At 41.6% G+C, this 23,552-nt stretch overlaps 2 protein-coding genes across 2 annotated transcripts in view; one reads left to right on the plus strand and one right to left on the minus strand.

Annotated features, from left to right (window-relative positions):
• Window positions 1-3,569: 3,569 nt before the first annotated feature.
• LOC108719150 lies at window positions 3,570-5,103 on the plus strand. Its single transcript, XM_018267825.2, has one exon. The coding sequence runs from the start codon at window positions 3,809-3,811 to the stop codon at window positions 4,910-4,912; it is 1,104 nt and encodes a 367-aa protein (XP_018123314.2). The 5' UTR covers window positions 3,570-3,808; the 3' UTR covers window positions 4,913-5,103.
• Window positions 5,104-11,069: 5,966 nt separating this feature from the next.
• Window positions 11,070-23,552, minus strand: part of LOC108710098 (transient receptor potential cation channel subfamily M member 2) — a 48,952-nt gene continuing 36,469 nt past the window's right edge. The window contains exons 25-34 of the mRNA XM_041584691.1: window positions 23,378-23,465; window positions 22,299-22,380; window positions 19,491-19,648; window positions 19,321-19,397; window positions 18,425-18,520; window positions 17,244-17,330; window positions 16,194-16,299; window positions 14,704-14,805; window positions 13,600-13,710; window positions 11,070-11,658 (exon numbers count right to left, since the gene is read on the minus strand). Coding sequence (XP_041440625.1) covers window positions 11,533-11,658; window positions 13,600-13,710; window positions 14,704-14,805; window positions 16,194-16,299; window positions 17,244-17,330; window positions 18,425-18,520; window positions 19,321-19,397; window positions 19,491-19,648; window positions 22,299-22,380; window positions 23,378-23,465 — 1,033 coding nt within the window. The 3' untranslated portion in view covers window positions 11,070-11,532. The remainder of the gene's footprint in view (window positions 11,659-13,599; window positions 13,711-14,703; window positions 14,806-16,193; window positions 16,300-17,243; window positions 17,331-18,424; window positions 18,521-19,320; window positions 19,398-19,490; window positions 19,649-22,298; window positions 22,381-23,377; window positions 23,466-23,552) is intronic.

The raw sequence follows: 23,552 nt of genomic DNA on the forward strand, positions 1-23,552 counted from the left end.
ATCATTGTCCAATCAAGAGTCAAAACATTAGAAGAAAATGAAAACATGTTCCAATTATTTTTAAGAAAAAGTTTGAAAATCGTGCGTTTTATTAATAATAGTTGATGGGTATCAGATTCACAAGTATATAAGGAAGGTTCATCTGAATTCTATTCTGATCTGTTACAGGAAAAAAAAAATTGAATTTGAGTATTTTGTTGAAGATTTCATTAAAACAAATTGAGGCATAAACTGGATGATGTTTCTCAAAGGTTTTTATCCCAGGTCTTTTAAACAACAGGAGTTTTAGCATTGCAATAAAGGTTTTAAAAAGAGTAAAGTCCCGGGACGATTTTGTATACCAATTGAATTTTTATGTGGTTTTTTATGATATTTCTTAAAGAAATTATATTATCAATGTTTTAAGAGGTTTATAAAATTCAAATATTCTACCATGTCATGGGAAAAAAGGAGTAGTCACGCTATTGCATAAAAAGGTGATAAATTCAAACTTAAAAAATTGGAGACCAGTAACTTTGTTGAATTGTGACTACAAATAAAAAATATGCGCAAACCGATTAAAAATGGTTATTGAAAAGTTGATTCAACGCAAACCAAGTCTGTGGCGTTCCAGGTAGAAGTGTATGGGAAAACCTTAATCTCATAAAGATATCATTGAGGATGCTAAAGATAGGAAAGATAACCTTGCAATTTTGTCGGTGGGATTTCGAAAAAGCTTTGATATGGTTTCACATTCTTATCTTTTTAAAGTTTTAAGTCATATGGGTATTCCAGAGTCATTTTTATTGTGTGTAAAATCCTTTTATACTGACTGTTCAAGTAAGATTTTAGTCAATGGTTTTACAACAAAAGACATTTTTTTTAAGTCTGGAGTAAAACAGGGATGTCCTTTGTCACCTTTACTTTTTATATGTGCTCTAGAACCTTTGTTTATGCTCAATTCGTAAAGACAAACAAATACGTGGTGTGTCTTTGCCGGGTGGAGGTGGTAGAAGCAAAAATATCTGCTTATATGGATGATGTGATTTTCTTTTGTAAAGATAGCCTTTCGTTGAAAAAAGTTTTAAGGCAAATCCAGTTTTTTTCTTGTGCTTCCGGTTTTAAAATTAACTTAAATAAGAGTTTAATTTTTGAACCTTGGAAATCTGGATTTAAGGGACGTCCCGTGCCTGTATCAGAAAAAATTACAAATTTAGGTGTTATTTTTGATGGTTCAACAATGGTCTTGAAAGCTGGGATCTTGTAGCAAAAAGATAAATCAAAAAGTTTGTATGTGGGGTTGAGGACTCTGTCAATGGAAGGAAAATTTTAATTATCAAAATGGTCATTTTTACCAATTTTGCTGTTATTTAAGTCTGGTTTTCCCTCCCCAGAATATCTTCTAAAAAAATTACAAGGGTTTGTTTTACTTTCTTTTGGAGTTTCAAAAGCTGAAAAACTCAAAAGAGAAATTGTTGGTAAAAACCAAAGAAAAAGGGGGAAAAGATTTCCAGATTTTAAGGCATTTCTTTTACTTAGATTTTTTACTATGTGTCTAAATGCTCTTTTTAAAGATAACTATTGGTCCTTTTTTATCCGTTTTAATACTGTTTTTTTATGAGAAAATGTGGTTGGTTTAAACCTGGTTTTGAGTTGTCCATTATGCTTTTAAGTTACCCAAAAAGCTACAAGATTTTGGAAAAAATTGTGTCTTTATACAACTTAAAAGGAAAAGAGCTTAAGGTTTTTATCAGATGGAAAAAAATTGTTAAGTAATTTGAAACAGAGGCTGACATTTTCTTTAGTGGGTAATTTTAATGAAACAAAAAGCCAAAGAAATTTGGAAAATGGTTAATTTTACACATTGTTTTAATGTACAAAAGACTTTTCATGGATGTGTATTCATCAATGTCTACCATGTAGAGCTTTCCAGTATAAGCGGGGTATAGTAAAAATTTCCAAATGTCCAAGGGATGGCTGCAGCGAAGAGGAGACTGTTCTTCATCTTTTATGGACTTGCAAATTTGCAAAAGAACTATGACTAAAATCAACCCTCTTCTTTTAAAAATTTTAAATGCAAACAACATGGACTATTTTTATGATTTTGTACGGTTACTGGACTGTACCTTTTATGATCAAAAACTTATTGCCATGGAAAATAATCAACTGTTGTAAAGAAGCGCTATGGAAGGCCAGAAATATCCTCATTTTTCAAAATAAGATTTTATCTGTAAACAATGTTTTAAGTCTTGCTTTTAGTGAAATGTATTTATATTACCTAATTGACAAAAAACGTGATAATGTTTTAGCAAAGAAATGGTTTGTAAAGAAATGGGCCTGCCTCTGTTATTTGAACTATTGTAATGTTGAATATATTGTAAAATATGTAATTTTTCTAAAAATGTTTGTTCCATTTGAAATTTTTTCAAAATAAAGAAAGCGTGCCTATTTTATAGGTACAGCTGTAAAAAAAAAAAAAAATGGCTAATTTGCCATAGAGCCTAGGCAAAGGGATATGGGACTGACAGCTCTTGTCATAGAAGGCTGTGGGTCTTCCTATTCTTTGTATGGCAAGGAGGAATCTATAGTAGCCAAAAGGCTATGTTGTTTGACAGGCAGTCTTTAACATGGATTGGAAAGTCCTCTTGTGATTGGTCAACTTTGACCGATATGGAAATGAAGAAGACTTTGCCGTTTTTTCTCTCCCTATGGTATTAAGGGATAGCGGCAATGTCAAATTGTCATAGAGTCTAGGCAAAGGGCTATGTTGTTGGCAGGCAGTCTTTAACATGGATTGGAAAGTCCTCTTGTGATTGGTCAACTTTGACCGATATGGAAATTAAGAAGACTTTGCCGTTTTTTCTCTCCCTATGGTATTACCGGATAGGGAAGTTGAGGCTTACTAGGCACAGGTCAACACATGGTTATGTGTTGGAATGTTAGATTTTATCATGGGAGTGCTTAGGCAATGGCTAATTTGACATAGAGCCTAGGCAAAGGGATATGGCACTGACAGCTGTTGTCATAGAAGGCTGTGGGTCTTCCTATTCTTTGTATGGCAAGGAGGAATCTATAGTAGCCAAAAGGCTATGTTGTTTGACAGGCAGTCTTTAACATGGATTGGAAAGTCCTCTTGTGCTTGGTCAACTTTGACCGATATGGAAATGAAGAAGACTTTGCCGTTTTTTCTCTCCCTATGGTATTACGGGATAGCGGCAATGTCAAATTTTCATAGAATCTAGGCAAAGGGATATGTTGTTGGCAGGCAGTCTTTAACATGGATTGGAAAGTCCTCTTGTGATTGGTCAACTTTGATCGATATGGAAATGAAGAAGACTTTGCCGTTTTTTTCTCTCCCTATGGTATTACGGGATAGCGGCAATGTCAAATTGTCATAGAGTCTAGGCAAAGGGCTATGTTGTCGACAGGCAGTCTTTAACATGAATTGGAAAGTCCTCTTGTGATTGGTCAACTTTGACGGATATGGAAATGAAGAAGACTTTGCCGTTTTTTTCTCTCCCTATGGTTATACGGGATAGGGAAGTTGAGGCTTACTAGGCACAGGTCAACACATGGTTATGTGATGGAATGTTAGATTTTATCATAAACTGACATTCCTGGATCGCTTCTCGGCCTTTTGGCTAGGATCAAGTGTAGTACCTTCGGGGAATCACGAGGTCTTGGCCATTGGGTGCCTGGAGGGTGTGTGTCCTTATAAGGGCACACTATTCTGGGCAACGGGAGGCGGTCACCTACTCCGGTAATACCCGAAGCCAAAGGGGAAACCGGGAGTGTAAGAGTTGACACGAGCTGTTGAGAGCGTGACACTATGGATTCGTTTGAAGAAGGAGTCCCAGCTTTTGCCAGAGTAAGGAACTCTGTTCGTGTGGTGACAGAGCCATCGGTCGGAGAAGAAAGGATGCGCTACATCGTGGACGCCATCCTGGGGGATCTCGGCCATGTCAGGAGAGAGGAGATCCTGGCTATTCAGGATTACCCCAGGAGGGGTGTCTATGATGTCACCTTCGTTGGGGAAGGAGTGTTCACCAGTTTCTGGAGAATCCTTTCGGAGAACCAGAAGGACGCTCGATTAGTGGGATACAAGATCTTTCCACACTTCGAACAAGAAGAGGTGGTATTGATCATCAAGTCCTATTCGCCCAATGTAAAGTTGAAAGAAGTGGAACTCGTATTGGGTAAGTTTTGCGAAAAACTTACCTTTGTTGGCAGGATTTTGAATGGGCTTGGAATTTGGACTTCAAAGTTCAGATTTAAAGCCAAGTTCAAGAAAGATGTGAAGCCGCCTGCAAGATTTCAATTAGGAACCTGGAGCCTGGACGTTTTTTTCAGTGGCATGCCAGCCTTCTGTAAAAGATGTCGAATGTATGGCCATAAAGAGGATGAGTGCACAGTATGTCGGAATTGTGGGGAATCTTCCCATGATTCAAAGAACTGCAGACAACCAAAGAAGTGCAACCTGTGTTTTGAAATTGACCATCTGTATGCCAACTGTCCAAAAAGAAGTGAAAAGCCTGAGAGGAACACAGAGGAAAGAAAGGAAGATGACCCCAGTGAATCTCAGGTAAAAGAAATTCCAGTAGAACCTATTGTCAAACCGCGAGTTAAAGAGGTTAAATTGTCTGAAAAAGAGGAAAAAGTCAAAGTAAAGAGAAAGAAAAAACAAGAAGAGCCGTTACCTAAACAAGAACATCCGGTGAGTTCAGCAGGAAAATTGGTAAAACCAAGAGGACGTACAAGAGGGGAGAACTTGCATCGCTATTGGAGTGATAGAACTGTCACAGAGCTTAATGCGTATATCCAATGCATGACCGATAAAGAAGAAATTGCAGCAGTGACAAAAATTATCCAGGAAGGTGGAGGTGACGAGGTGATAAGAGGAAAAGTGCTAGAGTACTTTAAGACTTTAAAGTGAGTAATATGTGTTAAATATGTTGTAATAAAATTGTTATACTTTTAATTCCGGGTTTTATAATGATGGTGTAAAGTTATGGTGGGTTTATCCTACAAGTAACTTTATTACTGAAAACCGGCAATGGCTAATTTGCCATAGAGCCTAGGCAAAGGGATATGGCACTGACAGCTCTTGTCATAGAAGGCTGTGGGTCTTCCTATTCTTTGTATGGCAAGGAGGAATCTATAGTAGCCAAAAGGCTATGTTGTTTGACAGGCAGTCTTTAACATGGATTGGAAAGTCCTCTTGTGATTGGTCAACTTTGACTGATATGGAAATGAAGAAGACTTTGCCGTTTTTTCTCTCCCTATGGTATTACCGGATAGGGAAGTTGAGGCTTACTAGGCACAGGTCAACACATGGTAATGTGTTGGAATGTTAGATTTTATCATGGGAGTGCTTAGGCAATGGCTAATTTGCCATAGAGCCTAGGCAAAGGGATATGGGACTGACAGCTTTTGTCAGAGAATGCTGTGGGGCTTCCTATTCTTTGTACGGCAAGGAGGAATCTATAGTAGCCAAGATGCTATGTTGTTTGACAGGCAGTCTTTAACATGGATTGGAAAGTCTTCTTGTGATTGGTCAACTTTGACCGATATGGAAAGGAAGAAGACTTTGCCGTTTTTTCTCTCCCTATGGTATTACCGGATAGGGAAGTTGAGGCTTACTAGGCACAGGTCAACACATGGTTAATGTGTTGGAATGTTAGATTTTATCATGGGAGTGCTTAGGCAATGGCTAATTTGCCATAGAGCCTAGGCAAAGGGATATGGGACTGACAGCTCTTGTCATAGAATGCTGTGGGTCTTCCTATTCTTTGTATGGCAAGGAGGAATCTATAGTAGCCAAAAGGCTATGTTGTTTGACAGGCAGTCTTTAACATGGATTGGAAAGTCCTCTTGTGATTGGTCAACTTTGACCGATATGGAAATGAAGAAGACTTTGCCGTTTTTTCTCTCCCTATGGTATTACGGGATAGCAGCAATGTCAAATTGTCATAGAGTCTAGGCAAAGGGCTATGTTGTTGGCAGGCAGTCTTTAACATGGATTGGAAAGTCCTCTTGTGATTGGTCAACTTTGACCGATATGGAAATGAAGAAGACTTTGCCGTTTTTTCTCTCCCTATGGTTTTACGGGATAGCGGCAATGTCAAATTGTCATAGAGTCTAGGCAAAGGGCTATGTTGTTGGCAGGCAGTCTTTAACATGGATTGGAAAGTCTTCTTGTGATTGGTCAACTTTGACCGATATGGAAATGAAGAAGACTTTACCGTTTTTTCTCTCCCTATGGTATTACAGGATAGCGGCAATGTCAAATTGACATAGAGTCTAGGCAAAGGGCTATGTTGTTGGCAGGCAGTCTTTAACATGGATTGGAAAGTCCTCTTGTGATTGGTCAACTTTGACCGATATGGAAATGAAGAAGACTTTGCCGTTTTTTCTCTCCCTATGGTATTACCGGATAGGGAAGTTGAGGCTTACTAGGCACAGGTCAACACATGGTCATGTTTTGGAATGTTGGAATGTTAGATTTTATCATGGGGGTGCTTAGGCAATGGCTAATTTGTCATAGAGCCTAGGCAAAGGGATATGGCATTGACAGCTCTTGTCATAGAAGGCTGTGGGTCTTCCTATTCTTTGTATGGCAAGGAGGAATCTATAGTAGCCAAAAGGCTATGTTGTTTGACAGGCAGTCTTTAACATGGATTGGAAAGTCCTCTTGTGATTGGTCAACTTTGACTGATATGGAAATGAAGAAGACTTTGCCGTTTTTTCTCTCCCTATGGTATTACCGGATAGGGAAGTTGAGGCTTACTAGGCACAGGTCAACACATGGTAATGTGTTGGAATGTTAGATTTTATCATGGGAGTACTTAGGCAATGGCTAATTTGCCATAGAGCCTAGGCAAAGGGATATGGGACTGACAGCTTTTGTCAGAGAATGCTGTGGGGCTTCCTATTCTTTGTACGGCAAGGAGGAATCTATAGTAGCCAAGATGCTATGTTGTTTGACAGGCAGTCTTTAACATGGATTGGAAAGTCTTCTTGTGATTGGTCAACTTTGACCGATATGGAAAGGAAGAAGACTTTGCCGTTTTTTCTCTCCCTATGGTATTACCGGATAGGGAAGTTGAGGCTTACTAGGCACAGGTCAACACATGGTTAATGTGTTTGAATGTTAGATTTTATCATGGGAGTGCTTAGGCAATGGCTAATTTGCCATAGAGCCTAGGCAAAGGGATATGGGACTGACAGCTCTTGTCATAGAATGCTGTGGGTCTTCCTATTCTTTGTATGGCAAGGAGGAATCTATAGTAGCCAAAAGGCTATGTTGTTTGACAGGCAGTCTTTAACATGGATTGGAAAGTCCTCTTGTGATTGGTCAACTTTGACCGATATGGAAATGAAGAAGACTTTGCCGTTTTTTCTCTCCCTATGGTATTACGGGATAGCAGCAATGTCAAATTGTCATAGAGTCTAGGCAAAGGGCTATGTTGTTGGCAGGCAGTCTTTAACATGATTGGAAAGTCCTCTTGTGATTGGTCAACTTTGACCGATATGGAAATGAAGAAGACTTTGCCGTTTTTTCTCTCCCTATGGTTTTACGGGATAGCGGCAATGTCAAATTGTCATAGAGTCTAGGCAAAGGGCTATGTTGTTGGCAGGCAGTCTTTAACATGGATTGGAAAGTCTTCTTGTGATTGGTCAACTTTGACCGATATGGAAATGAAGAAGACTTTACCGTTTTTTCTCTCCCTATGGTATTACGGGATAGCGGCAATGTCAAATTGTCATAGAGTCTAGGCAAAGGGCTATGTTGTTGGCAGGCAGTCTTTTACATGGATTGGAAAGTCCTCTTGTGATTGGTCAACTTTGACCGATATGGAAATGAAGAAGCCTTTGCCGTTTTTTCTCTCCCTATGGTATTACCGGATAGGGAAGTTGAGGCTTACTAGGCACAGGTCAACACATGGTCATGTTTTGGAATGTTGGAATGTTAGATTTTATCATGGGAGTGCTTAGGCAATGGCTAATTTGCCATAGAGCCTAGGCAAAGGGATATGGCATTGACAGCTCTTGTCATAGAAGGCTGTGGGTCTTCCTATTCTTTGTATGGCAAGGAGGAATCTATAGTAGCCAAAAGGCTATGTTGTTTGACAGGCAGTCTTTAACATGGATTGGAAAGTCCTCTTGTGATTGGTCAACTTTGACCGATATGGAAATGAAGAAGACTTTGCTGGTTTTTTCTCTCCCTATGGTTATACGGGATAGGGAAGGTGAGGCTTACTAGGCACAGGTCAACACATAGTTATGTGTTGGAATGTTACATTTTATCATGGGAGTGCTTAGGCAATGGCTAATTTGCCATAGAGCCTAGGCAAAGGGATATGGGACTGACAGCTCTTGTCATAGAAGGCTGTGGGTCTTCCTATTCTTTGTATGGCAAGGAGGAATCTATAGTAGGCAAAAGGCTATGTTGTTTGACAGGCAGTCTTTAACATGGATTGGAAAGTCCTCTTGTGATTGGTCAACTTTGACCGATATGGAAATGAAGAAGACTTTGCCGTTTTTTCTCTCCCTATGGTATTACGGGATAGCGGCAATGTCAAATTGTCATAGAGTCTAGGCAAAGGGCTATGTTGTTGGCAGGCAGTCTTTAACATGGATTGGAAAGTCCTCTTGTGATTGGTCAACTTTGACCGATATGGAAATGAAGAAGACTTTGCCGTTTTTTCTCTCCCTATGGTTTTACGGGATAGCGGCAATGTCACATTGTCATAGAGTCTAGGCAAAGGGCTATGTTGTTGGCAGGCAGTCTTTAACATGGATTGGAAAGTCCTCTTGTGATTGGTCAACTTTGACCGATATGGAAATGAAGAAGACTTTGCCGTTTTTTTCTCTCCCTATGGTATTACCGGATAGGGAAGTTGAGGCTTACTAGGCACAGGTCAACACATGGTTATGTGTTGGAATGTTAGATTTTATCATGGGAGTGCTTAGGCAATGGCTAATGTGCCATAGAGCCTAGGCAAAGGGATATGGGACTGACAGCTCTTGTCATAGAATGCTGTGGGTCTTCCTATTCTTTGTATGGCAAGGAGGAATCTATAGTAGCCAAAAGGCTATGTTGTTTGACAGGCAGTCTTTAACATGGATTGGAAAGTCCTCTTGTGATTGGTCAACTTTGACCGATATGGAAATGAAGAATACTTTGCCGTTTTTTCTCTCCCTATGGTATTACCGGATAGGGAAGTTGAGGCTTACTAGGCACAGGTCAACACATGGTTATGTGTTGGAATGTTAGATTTTATCATTTGAGTGCTTAGGCAATGGCTAATTTGCCATAGAGCCTAGGCAAAGGGATATGGCACTGACAGCTCTTGTCATAGAAGGCTGTGGGTCTTTCTATTCTTTGTATGGCAAGGAGGAATCTATAGTAGCCAAAAGGCTATCTTGTTTGACAGGCAGTCTTTAACATGGATTGGAAAGTTCTCTTGTGATTGGTCAACTTTGACCGATATGGAAAAGAAGGAAAGTCGTGGGTTGTTCTCTCCCTATGGTATTACGGGATAGGAAAGTTGAGGCTTACTTGCACAGCTGAACACATGGCTATGTGTTGGAAAGACTGATCTTGAGCAACACTGTGTCATCAAATATCCCAAAATTCCAAAACACAAACGTTCTGCTTTATAAATCCTCCCTTTTTTACTGTTGTGTGGGTATTCAGTGACCTCAATAACTTTGTGGCTTAAATAATTCCCAGTACCCTTAAATTCTATTCCTGTGAGTGCGCCACCAAATTGTTGTACAAATCCGAAGGACTTTATGGGTTTGTTTATTATTTTCTCTGAATTATTTCTATATGTTCATGTATAACTGTATGTATATGGTTCTGTTAGTATACACAGTGCTGTGCAGTTATACACAGGGAGGACAAGTGCCACGTGGGAGGAGACTCAGGAAGAGGGAGGTCCCTGCCCTTTGACGCTTACAATCTAAGTGGGTGGAGAACAGACAGACATAGTCAAAAGGTTTAGGCATTGGCCCTTAAGTGCCCGGAGCAGATAAAGTTCTAGTGCTCCAAATGATAGCAGCTTGTGCATATAAATGGGGGGCAACCTGATCTTCTGTAGGACAATTTGTATTTTGTCAAAACACATCAGTTAATAGTGCTGCTCCAGCAGAATTCTGCACTAAAATCCATTTCTCAAAAGAGCAAACTGTTTTTTTATATTTAATTTTGAAATCTGACATGTGGCTAGACATATTGTCAATTTCCCAGCTGCCCCCAGTCATGTGACTTGTACTCTAATAAACTTCAGTCACTCTTTACTGCTGTACTGCAAGTTGGAGTGATATCACCCCCCCCCCCCAGCAGCCAAACAACAGAACAATGGGAAGGTAACCAGATAGCAGCTCCCTAACACAAGATAACAGCTGCCTGGTAGATCTAAGAACAACACTCAATAGTAAAATCCAGGTCCCACTGAGACACATTCAGTTACATTAAAAAGGAAAAAGAGCAGCCTGCCAGAAAGCATTTCTCTCCTAAAGTGCAGGCACAAGTCACATGACTGGGGACAGCTGGGAAATTGACAATATGTCTAGCCCCATGTCAGATTTCAAAATTGAATATAAAAAAATCTGTTTGCTCTTTTGAGAAATGGATTTCAGAGCAGAATTCTGCTGGAGCAGCACTATTAACTGATGTGTTTTGAAAAAAACATGTTTTCTGATGACAGTATCCCTTTATTAATAAATAAGGTACCTGCACTTAGGAAGGTTAAATAATGTTAAAAGGTTGAACTTGATGGTTTTTTTCAACCTAACTCACCATGGGGCACCATTGTGCAAACTTTCCAAGTGGGGGGCTTACAGGTGCTACATGGAACCCACATATACAATGGTGCAAATGAAAAAGTGCTGCTTTCCCTAAACACAACTAATAAAGACTTGGGGGGGGGTGCTTGTGTGTGGGGGGGGCTAATTGCTTTTGTTTGCGCTAAAATAGGGATTATACAGGAATTTGGCAACTTCCAATCAGCTGCTAGCAATCTTACCTGTAAATAATGGCAGCCGTCATGGGCCCTCTAGTGAATAATGGGGGGCCACTAATGTATTTATGTGACACTTTTATCGGATTTCCCTTTTTTCTCTCAATGGAACAATAAAATGACCAATTATTCACAATCTGCCCGTTTGTTTCCATGTGATGTTGAACATTTGGTACAAGAGAGTGTGAGGAGCTGCAGTTGTGCACAGACTGATTGTGAGAATGATCTATATTCTATATATAAATATATCGTCCTGCTGTATCTTCTGCTTTACATTATATTGTCAGACTTCTCATGTGCCCATACAGCTGCCAGTGATACATGTTCCACAAGGTTGTCTGTAATTCAGAAGCAAATGCAACATAATAAAGTTCTGTCTGTACAGGAGGCACGTGAGTCGCTTCAGCTTTGCTTTGAGATCCATTGTGGCCCCTCACACAGTACGGACACTTTATGGTCACTGTCCATGTAACGTTGTGTTGCTGTTGTGCTCATCCCTGGATTGTGTTGTGATGGAGGCGCCATGTTAGTAATGTGTGCCGTGTAACTCTGCTGTTCTCTGTAGAATTTCCTTCTCATCGGCATAGATTGGGATCTTGTGGTCCAGGATTTGCCAGCGAAGAGAACCCCCAGAGCTGGATTCATTCACATTCTATGAGAGAGAGAGAGAAGCTCTCATTACATCACATTTATGTGGAACATACAGATATAAAGTTCCTTCAAATCCCAGAGCAAAGTTTCCCATTGATTTTACTGCTCTACTGGAATAAATAACTATAACTTAATTTGCTCATTGGATTTGCCTTCATGCATCTGATTTGTTTTATCATTGTTCTACTTTACTCACTTCTTTGCTCCTCACTCCTCTCCTCTTATGCCACTCGCTCCTCCTCACTCCTTTGTCCCTCACTCCTCTGCCACTTACTCCCCTCATCCTCACTTCTCTGTCCCTCACTCCTCACTCCTCTGCCCCTCACTCCTCACTCCCTTTCCTCTGCCCCTCGCTCCTCTCCTCCTCACTCCTCTCCCCCTCACTCAGGGGCGTAACTATAGAGGAAGCAGACCCTGCGGCTGCAGGGGGGCCCAGGAGGTATAGGGGCCCCATGAGGCCCTAATTCATATACAATTTCAATAAATATTGGAGAAACAAGTCAACCTCTAAACATTTTGGGGGCCTGAAAAATAATTTGCTGTGGGGCCCAGTAATATCTAGTTACGCCACTGCCCTCACTCCTCTCCTCCTCACTCCTCTGCCCCTCACGCCTCTCCTCCTCACCCCCTCACTACTCTTCTCCTATGCCCCCCACTCCTTCCCTCCTCTTCTCCTCACTCCTTTGCCCCTCACTCCACTGCCCCTCACTCCTCTCCTAATCTGTCCCTCACTCCTCTCCACCTCACTCCTCAACCCCTCACTCCTTTCCTCCTCACTCCTGCTCCATCTGACTGTCTGAGTATTAAATCCTTACTGAAGCCAACACATCTGTCCAACTATTAATCTCTGCACCATCTCCCAGTGATATTCAGGGTCTCTGTAGTAGTGCCTGGCCAGACAGTGGGATATTTGGGAGCTCCATATACACAATACAGCTGCACTTTTAGAAAATGTATCAGGCAAGAGAATTTTATATTTATTTTTTACTATTTATCCCTGTGTTAAAAAAATAACACAAACTGGACATATATAAAATGACCTAAACTCGTCTGTACTAATTGCCTCTGGGAATTTGCGCTTTTCTAGTGGATCTGACAAGTCCTTCCTCTGTTTTTCTTTCTGTGACATCATTCAGCCCAGTTACAGGCAGGAGAGCCATGGCATTGGCTGTGTGCCCCAGTGCATCCCTGGCAGAGGAGGAGGAGCCAGGGGAGTGCCTTGCTTTTCAAGCCAAATGCACAGGGAAACAGAGAGTGAGATCTGTGACACAATGTGACAGTGCAGCTTGTGAGTAACAGAGAGAGAGAGAGACTGTGTGTGAGTTTCCAGTCTAGAGAGAGAAGTTACTCTGCATCTGGTTGAGCTGTTGGATGTCTGGTGAGACTCTTGTGTGTTACCTGTGTGAGGACAGGTCTTGCTTGTGCACCTGCCATGTGGGAGGAGCTACTAGGTTCCAAAGGGGAAGGAACGTTAGGGAAAAGGTAGCGCTACCTGGGAAATAAGAGCTCTTTGGGAAGGGGCATTTCATTGGAACTGACCTGTGTCTGGTTTAATCCCTCCCCGTGTTTATTGGGACTGAGTTATAAAAGGACTGTGTTGGTTAGACAGTCAGTGGGATATCTACTAGTCAGGCCGGTCCCCAGTGAAAGAGTTCTCTGTGTATTAGACTGCCCAGTTTCTTTATTTCATTGTTTTCTATATTAAGTTGTATTTGGTGAAAACTGTTTTATTTTCCTAGTGGAATTGCCCTCAGTGGCCACTAGGTAGAGGCATTGTGCTGTAAATCTCAGTTCCCAGTATCTTTCATATGCAAAAGGAATTCTGGGAACTGAATAGTTAATCACTATTTAAAGACTGTAACCAAATTAGGGTTATACTACTGTTTGAGGTAAACAGATTTGTTAAGCAGTTAAAAGTGTTACAGTCTGAATGTGAATTTACCTTTAGGAATCTACTCAGTTTCTCCTCGGAGTCCAGATGAATATTCACAGCCCGGGTTTCAATCCAGGAGTTGTCCGTGTTCCTGGGGTCATCTAGATACCCCCGAAACACCTGCAAGAGACAAAGTTGTGTCGTATTTGTGTGTGACATTAACCAAAGGGTTCCCTAAAGCCTGGGGAATAAGCCCCCTTCACTAATTACACACAATTCTGCAACTCACTTTTTATTTGAACATTAGATTTAGCATTTTATGAAGATTTTTGTCAACAAGTCACTTCTGTGCTGTACAAAAGAGATAAAGAAGCAGCACAATCACTTTAGAATAGGTTCTATTTCTGATCCAATATTGGGTCAATGTCAGATCAGTACTATTCCCTCTGGTTACCCCTGTCACCCAATGCCTAAGCCTTGTGCCCCCTACAACACTGCACCCCATGCCAACCAGCTGCCACCCCCACTGCCCCAGCTGATGAGACAAGGGTGGAAGTGGCAAGTAGGATTTCTCTGGTAGTCCAGTCCGACCCTGCTTCCACCTCAGTCTGTAAATATATATATATTATATATATATATAAGTCAATATCTCAGAATCATTGCAGCAACCACTCCGACTGGTTCTAATTCTAACTGAAAGCTTTCAGGGAACATAATTAGCCCAGTTTGTTGGTCCAGTTTGGGTTGCTGTGCCACCGGGCCAGTATCTTATCATTGCTTGATGTCTATGTTATTAATAGGGGAAAACCATAAACATATGGGAAGGCTGATGTTAAAATAACTCCACCTAAAACCTATTAAGATGCCACAAAACCAATAGGAAGTGAATCTTCAGAATTCCGAACAAAACTAAAAGATGACAAATTGAAAAATCCAATTTTGCACCATTTATTCCCAAGACTTTACACAACTGTCATAAAATGTTTGTGATCCATTAGACGGAATCCATTGGAAAGTGTTAGAATCTCCCTGAATCCTTGTGATGAGACTCGACAGTGACTGGGAGTAAAATTCTTTCTGTTTCTTATAAAGAGGCAAATTCCATTCACATGACCCACTCGTAAGGCCATTCAGCTGCCATTTTGTATTTCCCCATAGAAGCCAAGTACTCACCTCTGTCCCACCTCTGAGGAGATCTGAGAACTGCTTTACATATTTCTCATTGAGAATGGATTGAAGCTTGGAAGGAATCTCTTCTCCTGGGCTCAGAGTGCCCTGTAATGAATAATAACTCAACATTATCCAGACAACGGCACAGTCACATTGGTGACAAAAGAATCCTACATTGTGCAATGGATTCAAATACTGAGTGATCAGTTAAATCCCCTTTTCACTTATCAGGTATTTACTCTCAATAAGAAACCCCTTAGTGTAATGGGACAAGGGGCTTTTTACCTCCCGTGTAATTTTGAAAGCAGAAAACGCTGGAAATGCATTTGAACTGTTAAGGAAATATTGGTACTAACCCTACCCATGAGCCTGTTGTCACTCATCCATGACCCAGAACTTGTTCACATGGCAAATACTTAATGTGCAAATACACTTAACGGAGAAGGAAAGGTTAAAAGTAAGTAAGTTTTATCAGAAAGGTCTATATAAATACACCAGTAACCCCTCAAAGTAATGCTGCTCTGAGTCCTCTGTCAAAAGAAACATCACATTTCTTTCCTTCTATTGTGTACTCATGGGCTTCTGTATCAGACTTCCTGTTTTCAGCTTAAACCTCCAGGGCTAGGGCTTGAGCATGCTCAGTTTGTTCCTTTCCCTTCTGTAATCTGAGCCCAGAGCTATGAGTGAGCAGGGAGAGACTCAGGCAGGAAGTGATGTCACAAAAATATGGCAGCTGCTATCCTAAACAAACCGATAGCTTCAAGAGCTGTTTACTCAGGTATGGTAAAGTATTCTACAGAATAAATATAGTGTTATAGCTTGTACTATTGTGGCTAATCTGCTTGCAATAAACTGCTTTGGTAGCTTTCCTTTTCCTTTAATTCAATTTCCTAGAATCAAAAGCCAGTGTAAAAACCTTTAAAAACTTCAGTCAGATTCCTGGTGACCAAAGTCATCATGCACTAAAGCAAAGCACTGGGGTGCATCTGGATTTCATTGCATAATATAGGCAAGTGTTTGGGGGACACCAGGAAGACCAGAACTGTGAGGTCCAGGCAAGAACCCAAAGTCTAGCCTTATACTGACTGTCTCTGCCATTAGCTGTTAGGGTATCAGTATTAATGGAAAGGACAATTAAAACTGTTGGGCAGAGATAGAGTTAGTTTCCCACAGTTAAGAGGCAATGTAAGAAGCCAGCAGCAATGGGTGTATGCCAAGAAGCCCAGGAGACATCCAGTCCAACCCTGAGCCCAAGTTGTTGTGAACAAGGTGCTACAGGCCGGCTCCTACAAGGGAAGGGAGATTCAGTGAGGAGCCAGGGATCAAGTGTAATCACAATTCAGGTCGGTCAGACACAGACGGCCAATCACTACACAGAGGCAGAGACAAGGTAAGAAACAAACTCCTCCTCTAGCAGCTGATTGGACGAGGCAAAAATACCCCTCTCCTGGCCTAGTGACAATGTTCATTACTATTGTATGTGAAAGTCTTACCCCTGGCAGTGCCCACAGTTCATTCTCTATTTGTTTAACAACCAAAATCTCCAACATCTTCCGAGAAATCTTTCTGTCCACAGAGCCATTGGGCCGCGTATTCCAACTAATATTGAGAAAAAGGAACAAAATCTGAATTGGAGAATAGAAACAATTTATAAGTTGCCTGACTGTCATACACTGACTGTCATACACTGACTGTCATACACTGACTGTCATACACTGACTCTCATACACTGACTGGCATACACTGACTGGCACTTTCATGGCACACAGACACAATAAGTCATTCATTCCCAACTTTAAAGGACAAGGAAACTGTAATTCACTGGGGAGCAATGTCAAAAACACCCCCAGTTTTTAAACTTGGACCCTGAGCTGCTGCTTCTTTTTACTGGAAAACTCCCAGGACTCTGGTGTTTGTGTCTCTTTCTTCCTTTCAATTCTCTACGTCTGACTCTTAAAACAGGAGTCACGTCTCATCCATCTCTGTAAAGGACTTCTATCAACTCACTTGCAACATTTCAGGAGTCAGAACCAGCAGTGAAGACAATACAGTCAGACAGATGTCGCTTTTTACAGCAATTAAATGTACAAAGAACAATAAAATAATTGTAGACTTGTAGTGAATGTATATTGGAAGTTGGAAAAAATTTGCTGCGACAAAAAAGTCACAAAAATTGTCACTGACACAAAAAAGTCGCCATAAGAAAAAATGCCCATTGACATTAATGCATTTGGACTTTTTGTTGCAGAGCCAAAAAATTGCTGCTGTTCAATAAAAAGTTGACACTGACAATGGGTTTCACAAATTTTTCGATTCACAAATTTCTTTGCAGTTTCGCATATTTTTCTGCAAACGAGAACAATTGGCTCAGCACTAAACAACAGTTTTGGATGGAATTTCCCTTTAATATGACTTTGTGTTTTTGAGGTGTAGCTGGGAACTGTAGTACCCCAAGAAACCCCAAGCACAGGGGGGCATAGACAGCAACTGATTTCCTTATACAGCCACTCACACTCACACTCACTGATGCTCTAAATACTCACCGGGTTATTACTGGGTGCAGAGAATGATTTGGCCCAAACCAACGAAGACTTCCAACTCCTCTCAAACCTGTTCGACCCATTGGGTTCCTGGATGGGTCACATGAATGGGGAATGTAGTGAGTGAGGACACTTGATACACTTGGGGTCATTAATCAACACTGGGCAAATTTGCCCATGGGCAGTAACCCATGGCAACAAATCAAATTGCTGCATTCATTGTTCTACTTGCAGCTGGCTTTAAAAAACTAATCACCAATTGGTTGCTATAGGTAACTGCCCATGGGCAAATTTGCCCTGTGGTGATAAATGAGCCCCACTGTGTGTGTGAGTGTGTGTGAGTGTGTGTGAGTGTGTGTGAGTGTGTGTGTGAGTGTGTGTGAGTGTGTGTGAGTGTGTGTGAGTCAGTGTAGGTGAGTGTGTGTGAGTGTGTGAGTGAGTGTGTGTGAGTAAGTGAGTGTGAGTAAGTGAGTGTGAGTGTCAGTGTAGGTGAGTGTGTGTGAGTGTGTGTGAGTAAGTGAGTGTGAGTGTCAGTGTCAGTGTAGGTGAGTGTGTGTGAGTGTGTGTGTGAGTGTGTGTGTGTGTGAGAGTGTGTGTGAGTGTGAGTGTGAGTGTGTGAGTGTGTGTGAGTGTGTGTGAGTGTGTGTGAGTGTGTGTGAGTCAGTGTAGGTGAGTGTGTGTGAGTGAGTGTGTGTGAGTGAGTGTGTGTGAGTGAGTGTGTGTGAGTAAGTGAGTGTGAGTAAGTGAGTGTGAGTGTCAGTGTAGGTGAGTGTGTGTGAGTGTGTGTGTGTGAGTGTGTGTGAGTAAGTGAGTGTGAGTGTCAGTGTCAGTGTAGGTGAGTGTGTGTGAGTAAGTGAGTGTGTGTGTGTGAGAGAGAGGAGATACAGAACAGAGGGGCTGATTTATGATTATTTGATCCTTGGGGGCGGGTAAAACAAAGTCAAAAAGACACATTTTTAAAGAATTCTCTATCATTTATTTTCTACAGAGTTGGGTTTTTTCAATAAAAATCTGGGCAAGTTGTAGGTGGGGAGCAGTGTATTTTTGAAAAAAAACTACAATTGATGCCAAACAAGAAAAAGAACAAGATCCTGTTTGTTTAATGGCCAAATGTCCTCCTCGATTCTTAATAAATCAGCCCCTAAATCTGTGAAAGAGAAAAGATTGTGAGTGGCGCTACTTACAGTGGTAACCCATGTTGCACTAGGTATGTTCCACATGAGCTCCGCAAATCCAACGCTCCATCCACTCCATTGTATTTCCTATTGGTCTGTGACATCCTACAGGGGAGGAGCCAGGAGAGATCAGCTGGGGGTTTGTATAAGGGGCACAGGCAGAATTAGAGGAGCAGCTTGTTATGTGTTGGGGTGCACAATGTATAAATTAGGGGAACTAGACGTATCTATTCTGTGGCGCATTACTGGGGTGACACACAACACTGCCCCTATTAATTGTCTGTTATTGGGGTGTTTATTATTCAGCACTGGTTATTGCACCCCACAAGTCAGGAGCAAGAGTGGGAGGGGTCTGTTGTCTCCTATACATTAACCTACACACTCAGGTAACATTTAAAGTGACAGTGCTGCACCCAGACATGGTTTTAATAAAGACTTTCATGAGCTGATTGAGAGTCTAAGACAAATGTCCCCACCCTACACCCGTAGTCCATATTGAGAAAAGGAGGTGGCTGGGCACATACAGACACAAGAATGGGGGGGCAAATACAGACACAAGAATGGGGGGCAAATACAGACACAAGAATGGGGGGCACATACAGACACAAGAATGGGGGGGCAAATACAGACACAAGAATGGGGGGGCACATACAGACACAAGAATGGGGGGGGCACATACAGACACAAGAATGGGGGGGCAAATACAGACACAAGAATGGGGGGCAAATACAGACACAAGAATGGGGGGCACATACAGACACAAGAATGGGGGGGCAAATACAGACACAAGAATGGGGGGCAAATACAGACACAAGAATGGGGGGGCACATATAGACACAAGAATGGGGGGGCAAATACAGACACATAAATGAAGAAAGAGCTGGAGGTACTGAAACGTTTCTTACTCTGAATGGGGATCATAGGGCCCCCGATCATCCCTGTCGGCAATGAGGAAAGGAGGGTCGTAGCCTGGGAATGTCACCTGCAAGTCCACAGGATCCATCATTAGTATTTATGGGGCCCATCATCTGACAAGGGCATAATTTGGAGACAAAGGTGTTACCCCAAAACTTACCTCCCACGGCACCATCTCATCTGGGACTGGGTAACGTGTCACGTTAGAATTGGGGTACTGCAGGGTTCTGCTATTTACATGATAAACAGACTTTTTGTCCCCTAAAGAATCTGAGCCAAGAGAGGCCTTCTCCTCCAAATCCTGAGACTTGCTGTGAACTGAGCAGAGGAGGGAGAAAACATATGGAACTATTGTAGGAGAAAATATAATATCTAGAAGTTATTCTGATATCTATCCAACCGGTACTGTTCCCCCAATTGATCCCGATTTTAACCAGGAAGTCGGGAGTTTGCCAAACATTTGGGCTTTTCCTATAAAGAACTTGATATTTCATTAGATCCTACAGTGAGATTGTTGGTCTGGGAGGTGCTATGGAACTTTCACTTTGCCCCAATGACATGGGTGCACGGCCCAGAAGCCAATGGGCAACACAACCATTCCCAACCGGGGTCTCATGAAAGTAGCTCAGACTTGTGTATGATATTTAGAGTTAACCCTTGTCATACAAGAGCACTGGTCCAGTTCCTGAGAGCTCCATACCCTGCTTCCTCCTGAGTCCTTCATTCCTGGTCCTGTTGGACCCGCAGCCCTGAGAGTCTGTGACTGGGCAGTACCTCCATCGAGTCTACAATACACTGGGTCTTCCCACCCACTTAGACTGTAAGCTCTGTGTTCTTATATGAACTCTGTGTATATTTATTGTGTGACTTGTCCTCCCTGTACTTTTATATATTATAATTTTATTTATATTGTCATAACATTGTCTTTGAATTTGTTTATAATTTTGCCATAAAAGTATTTACAGAAGCTTTTACATTACCTTCCTTACTGCCCTGTTCCTGTATGAGGGGGCTGCCATATTTGTGCAGCAATAGTCCGTTAGCATTAGACTCTCTAACTGTCAGGTTAAGAAGGGACAGTCAGGTTGGCAAAACTGTCAGATTTAGGAACTTCTAGTAACAGTTACTTATAACAGTTACAATAGCAGAACTATCAGTGAAAAACGATCAACATGACCTATAGGGAACTTTTCATGTACATTAATATTTTGTGTGTTCACATACCCCCATACACACACATACTCACATAGTTAAATCAGGTTGAAAAAAGACAAAGTCCATCAAGTTCAACCCCTCCAAATAAAAACCCAGCCCCATACACACAGCCCTCCATACTGTCACATAAATGATATATCCCCATATCTATACTAACTATAGAGTTTAGTATCACAATAGCCTTTGTATTATGTCTGTCCAAGAAATCATCCAAGTCCCTCTTATAGTCATTAACTGAATCATCACCCCGGCAGTGCATTCCCCAACCTCACTGTCCTCACTGTGATGAACCCCCTACTCTGTTCCTTTAAATGAAACTTCTTTTCCTCTAGTCTGAAGGGGAGGCCTCTGGTACGTGATTCTCTTTATGGGTAAAAAGGTCCCCTGCTATTTGTCTATAATGTCCTCTAATGTACTTGTAAAGTCTAATCATGTCCCCTCACAAGCGCCTTTTTTCCCCCAGAGAAAACAACCCCAACCTTGTCAGTCTCCCCTCATAATTTAACTCTTCCCTCCCTCTAACCAGTTTAGTTGCACTTAGTCTCTGCACTCTCTCCAGCTCATTTATATCCCTCTTAAGGACTGGAGTCCAAAACTGCCCCCATACTCCAGATGAGGCCTCACCAGGGACCTATAAAGAGACACAATTATGTTTCATCCCTTGAGTTAATGCCCTTTTTTATACAAGAACTTTATTTGCTTTAGTAGCCACAGAATGACACTGCCCAGAATTAGACAACGTGTTATCTACAAAGACCCCAAGATCCTTCTCATTTAAGGAAACTCCCAACACACTGCCATTTAGTGTAGAACTTGCATTTATATTATTTTTGCCAAAGTGCATAACCTGCATTTATCAACATTGAACCTCATTTTCCAGTTTGCTGCCCAGTTTTCCAGTTTAGACAAATCACTGTGCAAAGTGGCAGCATCCTGCATGGAACCTATAGTTCTGCACAATTTAGTCTCATCTGCACAAATAGAAACAGTACTTTCAATGGCACCTCCAGGTCATTAATAAACAAGTTGAAAAGCAAGGGACCTAGTACAGAGCCCTGCGGTACTCCACTAACAACACTGGTCCAATTAGAAAATGTTCCTCTTACCACCACTCTTTGTAGTCTATCTTTTAGCCAGTTCTCTATCCAGGTACAAATACTATGTTCCAGGCCAACATTCCTTCATTTAACCAGTAACCTTCTGTGTGGCACTGTATCAAATGCTTTAGCAAAGTCTAAGTAAATCACATCCACTGCCATCCCAGAATCAAGGTCTCTACTTACATTCTCATAAAAAGAAATTAAGTTAGTCTGGCAAGATCTATTACACATAAAACCATGCTGGCACAAACTCATAGTATTATGATTTGCTATGAAGTCCAGTATCTTATCCTTTATTAACCCTTCGAAAAGCTTCCCTACCACTGACGTCAGACTAACTGGCCTATAGTTTTGAGGCTTAGAACGGGATCCTTTTTTGAATAGAGGCACCACATTAGCAATTCGCCAGTCTCTCTGCACTATGCCAGATCTCAATGAATCCTGATAAATTAAGTAAAGAGGTTTGGCAATCACAGAGCTAAGCTCGCTAATTACCCTGGGATGAATACCATCTGGCCCTGGACCTTTGTTAATCTTAACATGTTCTAGTCTCTTTTGAATTTCTTCATTAGTTGTATTACTAGAATTGGGACTATTAAGAAGGAAACCTTCATTAACTGGTTCCTCACATACACACATACTCACATACTCACCAAGCATCTGGCCCGTGCCAGTAAAACCTTTCTCCTGGAGGGCCGATACGATCCATTGAAGTTGCTGTGAAGATCTGGATACCTGTGTGTAGGAAGGTACATTACACTATAAGAACTTATATTGGAAAAGCAATTGGCAATAATGCAATCAGTCCCATGACTCAGCAATAAGGGGGAGCAATCAGCCCTATGATTCAGGAATAAGGGGGAGCAATCAGTCCCATGACTCAGCAATAAGGGGGAGCAATCAGTCCCATGACTCAGCAATAAGGGGGAGCAATAGTCCCATGAATCAGCAATAAGGGGGAGCAATCAGTCCCATGAATCAGCAATAAGGGGGAGCAATCAGTCCCATGAATCAGCAATAAGGGGGAGCAATCAGTCCCATGAATCAGCAATAAGGGGGAGCAATCAGTCCCATGACTCAGCAATAAGGGGGAGCAATTAGTCAGATGAATCAGCAATAAGGGGGAGAAATCAGTCCCATGACTCAGCAATAAGGGGGAGCAATCAGCCCCATGAATCAGCAATAGGAAGTGTTATATGGAGCAAATGGGGTATAACAAGGGTTTTATATAAAGCAAAAGAGGCATCTGTATGATAGATTATATGGAGTAATAAGAGGAGTTTTGGGGGATATGGAGCAATAGAAGGCATGAAGGGTCTGGAATACATTTATTTAGTATAGTGGAAGTGGGCAGAGAGGCAGGAGCAGTGGGGGAAGACGTCTGTTGGGGGTCAATACTGACATGAAATGTTGTGTGGGGGCAGTGGGATGAAAGGTGCTGCTGTGGTGGTGAATGTGGGGGCCACTTTGTTGTGAAACACTAGGGTCACTGGGGCTTATATTTACAGGTCACTGGGTCACTGTTAATGTACATTTTGGACATGAAACTCATCTATGAAATTAAATAGGGAGTTACTTTTGGATTAGAATGTGGGAGTGGTCTGTGCTGATTTAAACACGGCGTGATGGGCGTGTCCCAATGCTGCAAAGTATTACAAGTTTATCATAGAGAGAAAGAATAAGGAATTATAAAGGACAATTATATCGATCTATAGAGGCCAGACAGTTGTACCTGGTCTTCCAGTAAATACAACCTCCTCTCCATGTTCTGCCCGTCACTGCCTTTCTCCATATTGAGCAGTTTTAGCACAGCAGAGACACTGGATAGAGAAACCACAAGAGACAAACTGTCAGAGACAATACAATGTCTGTTATTCAATGTACAGACACTAATTTGGGAACCTTCA

This window comes from Xenopus laevis, chromosome 2S, assembly GCF_017654675.1.
Source record: "Xenopus laevis strain J_2021 chromosome 2S, Xenopus_laevis_v10.1, whole genome shotgun sequence".
Lineage (NCBI taxonomy): Eukaryota > Metazoa > Chordata > Amphibia > Anura > Pipidae > Xenopus > Xenopus laevis.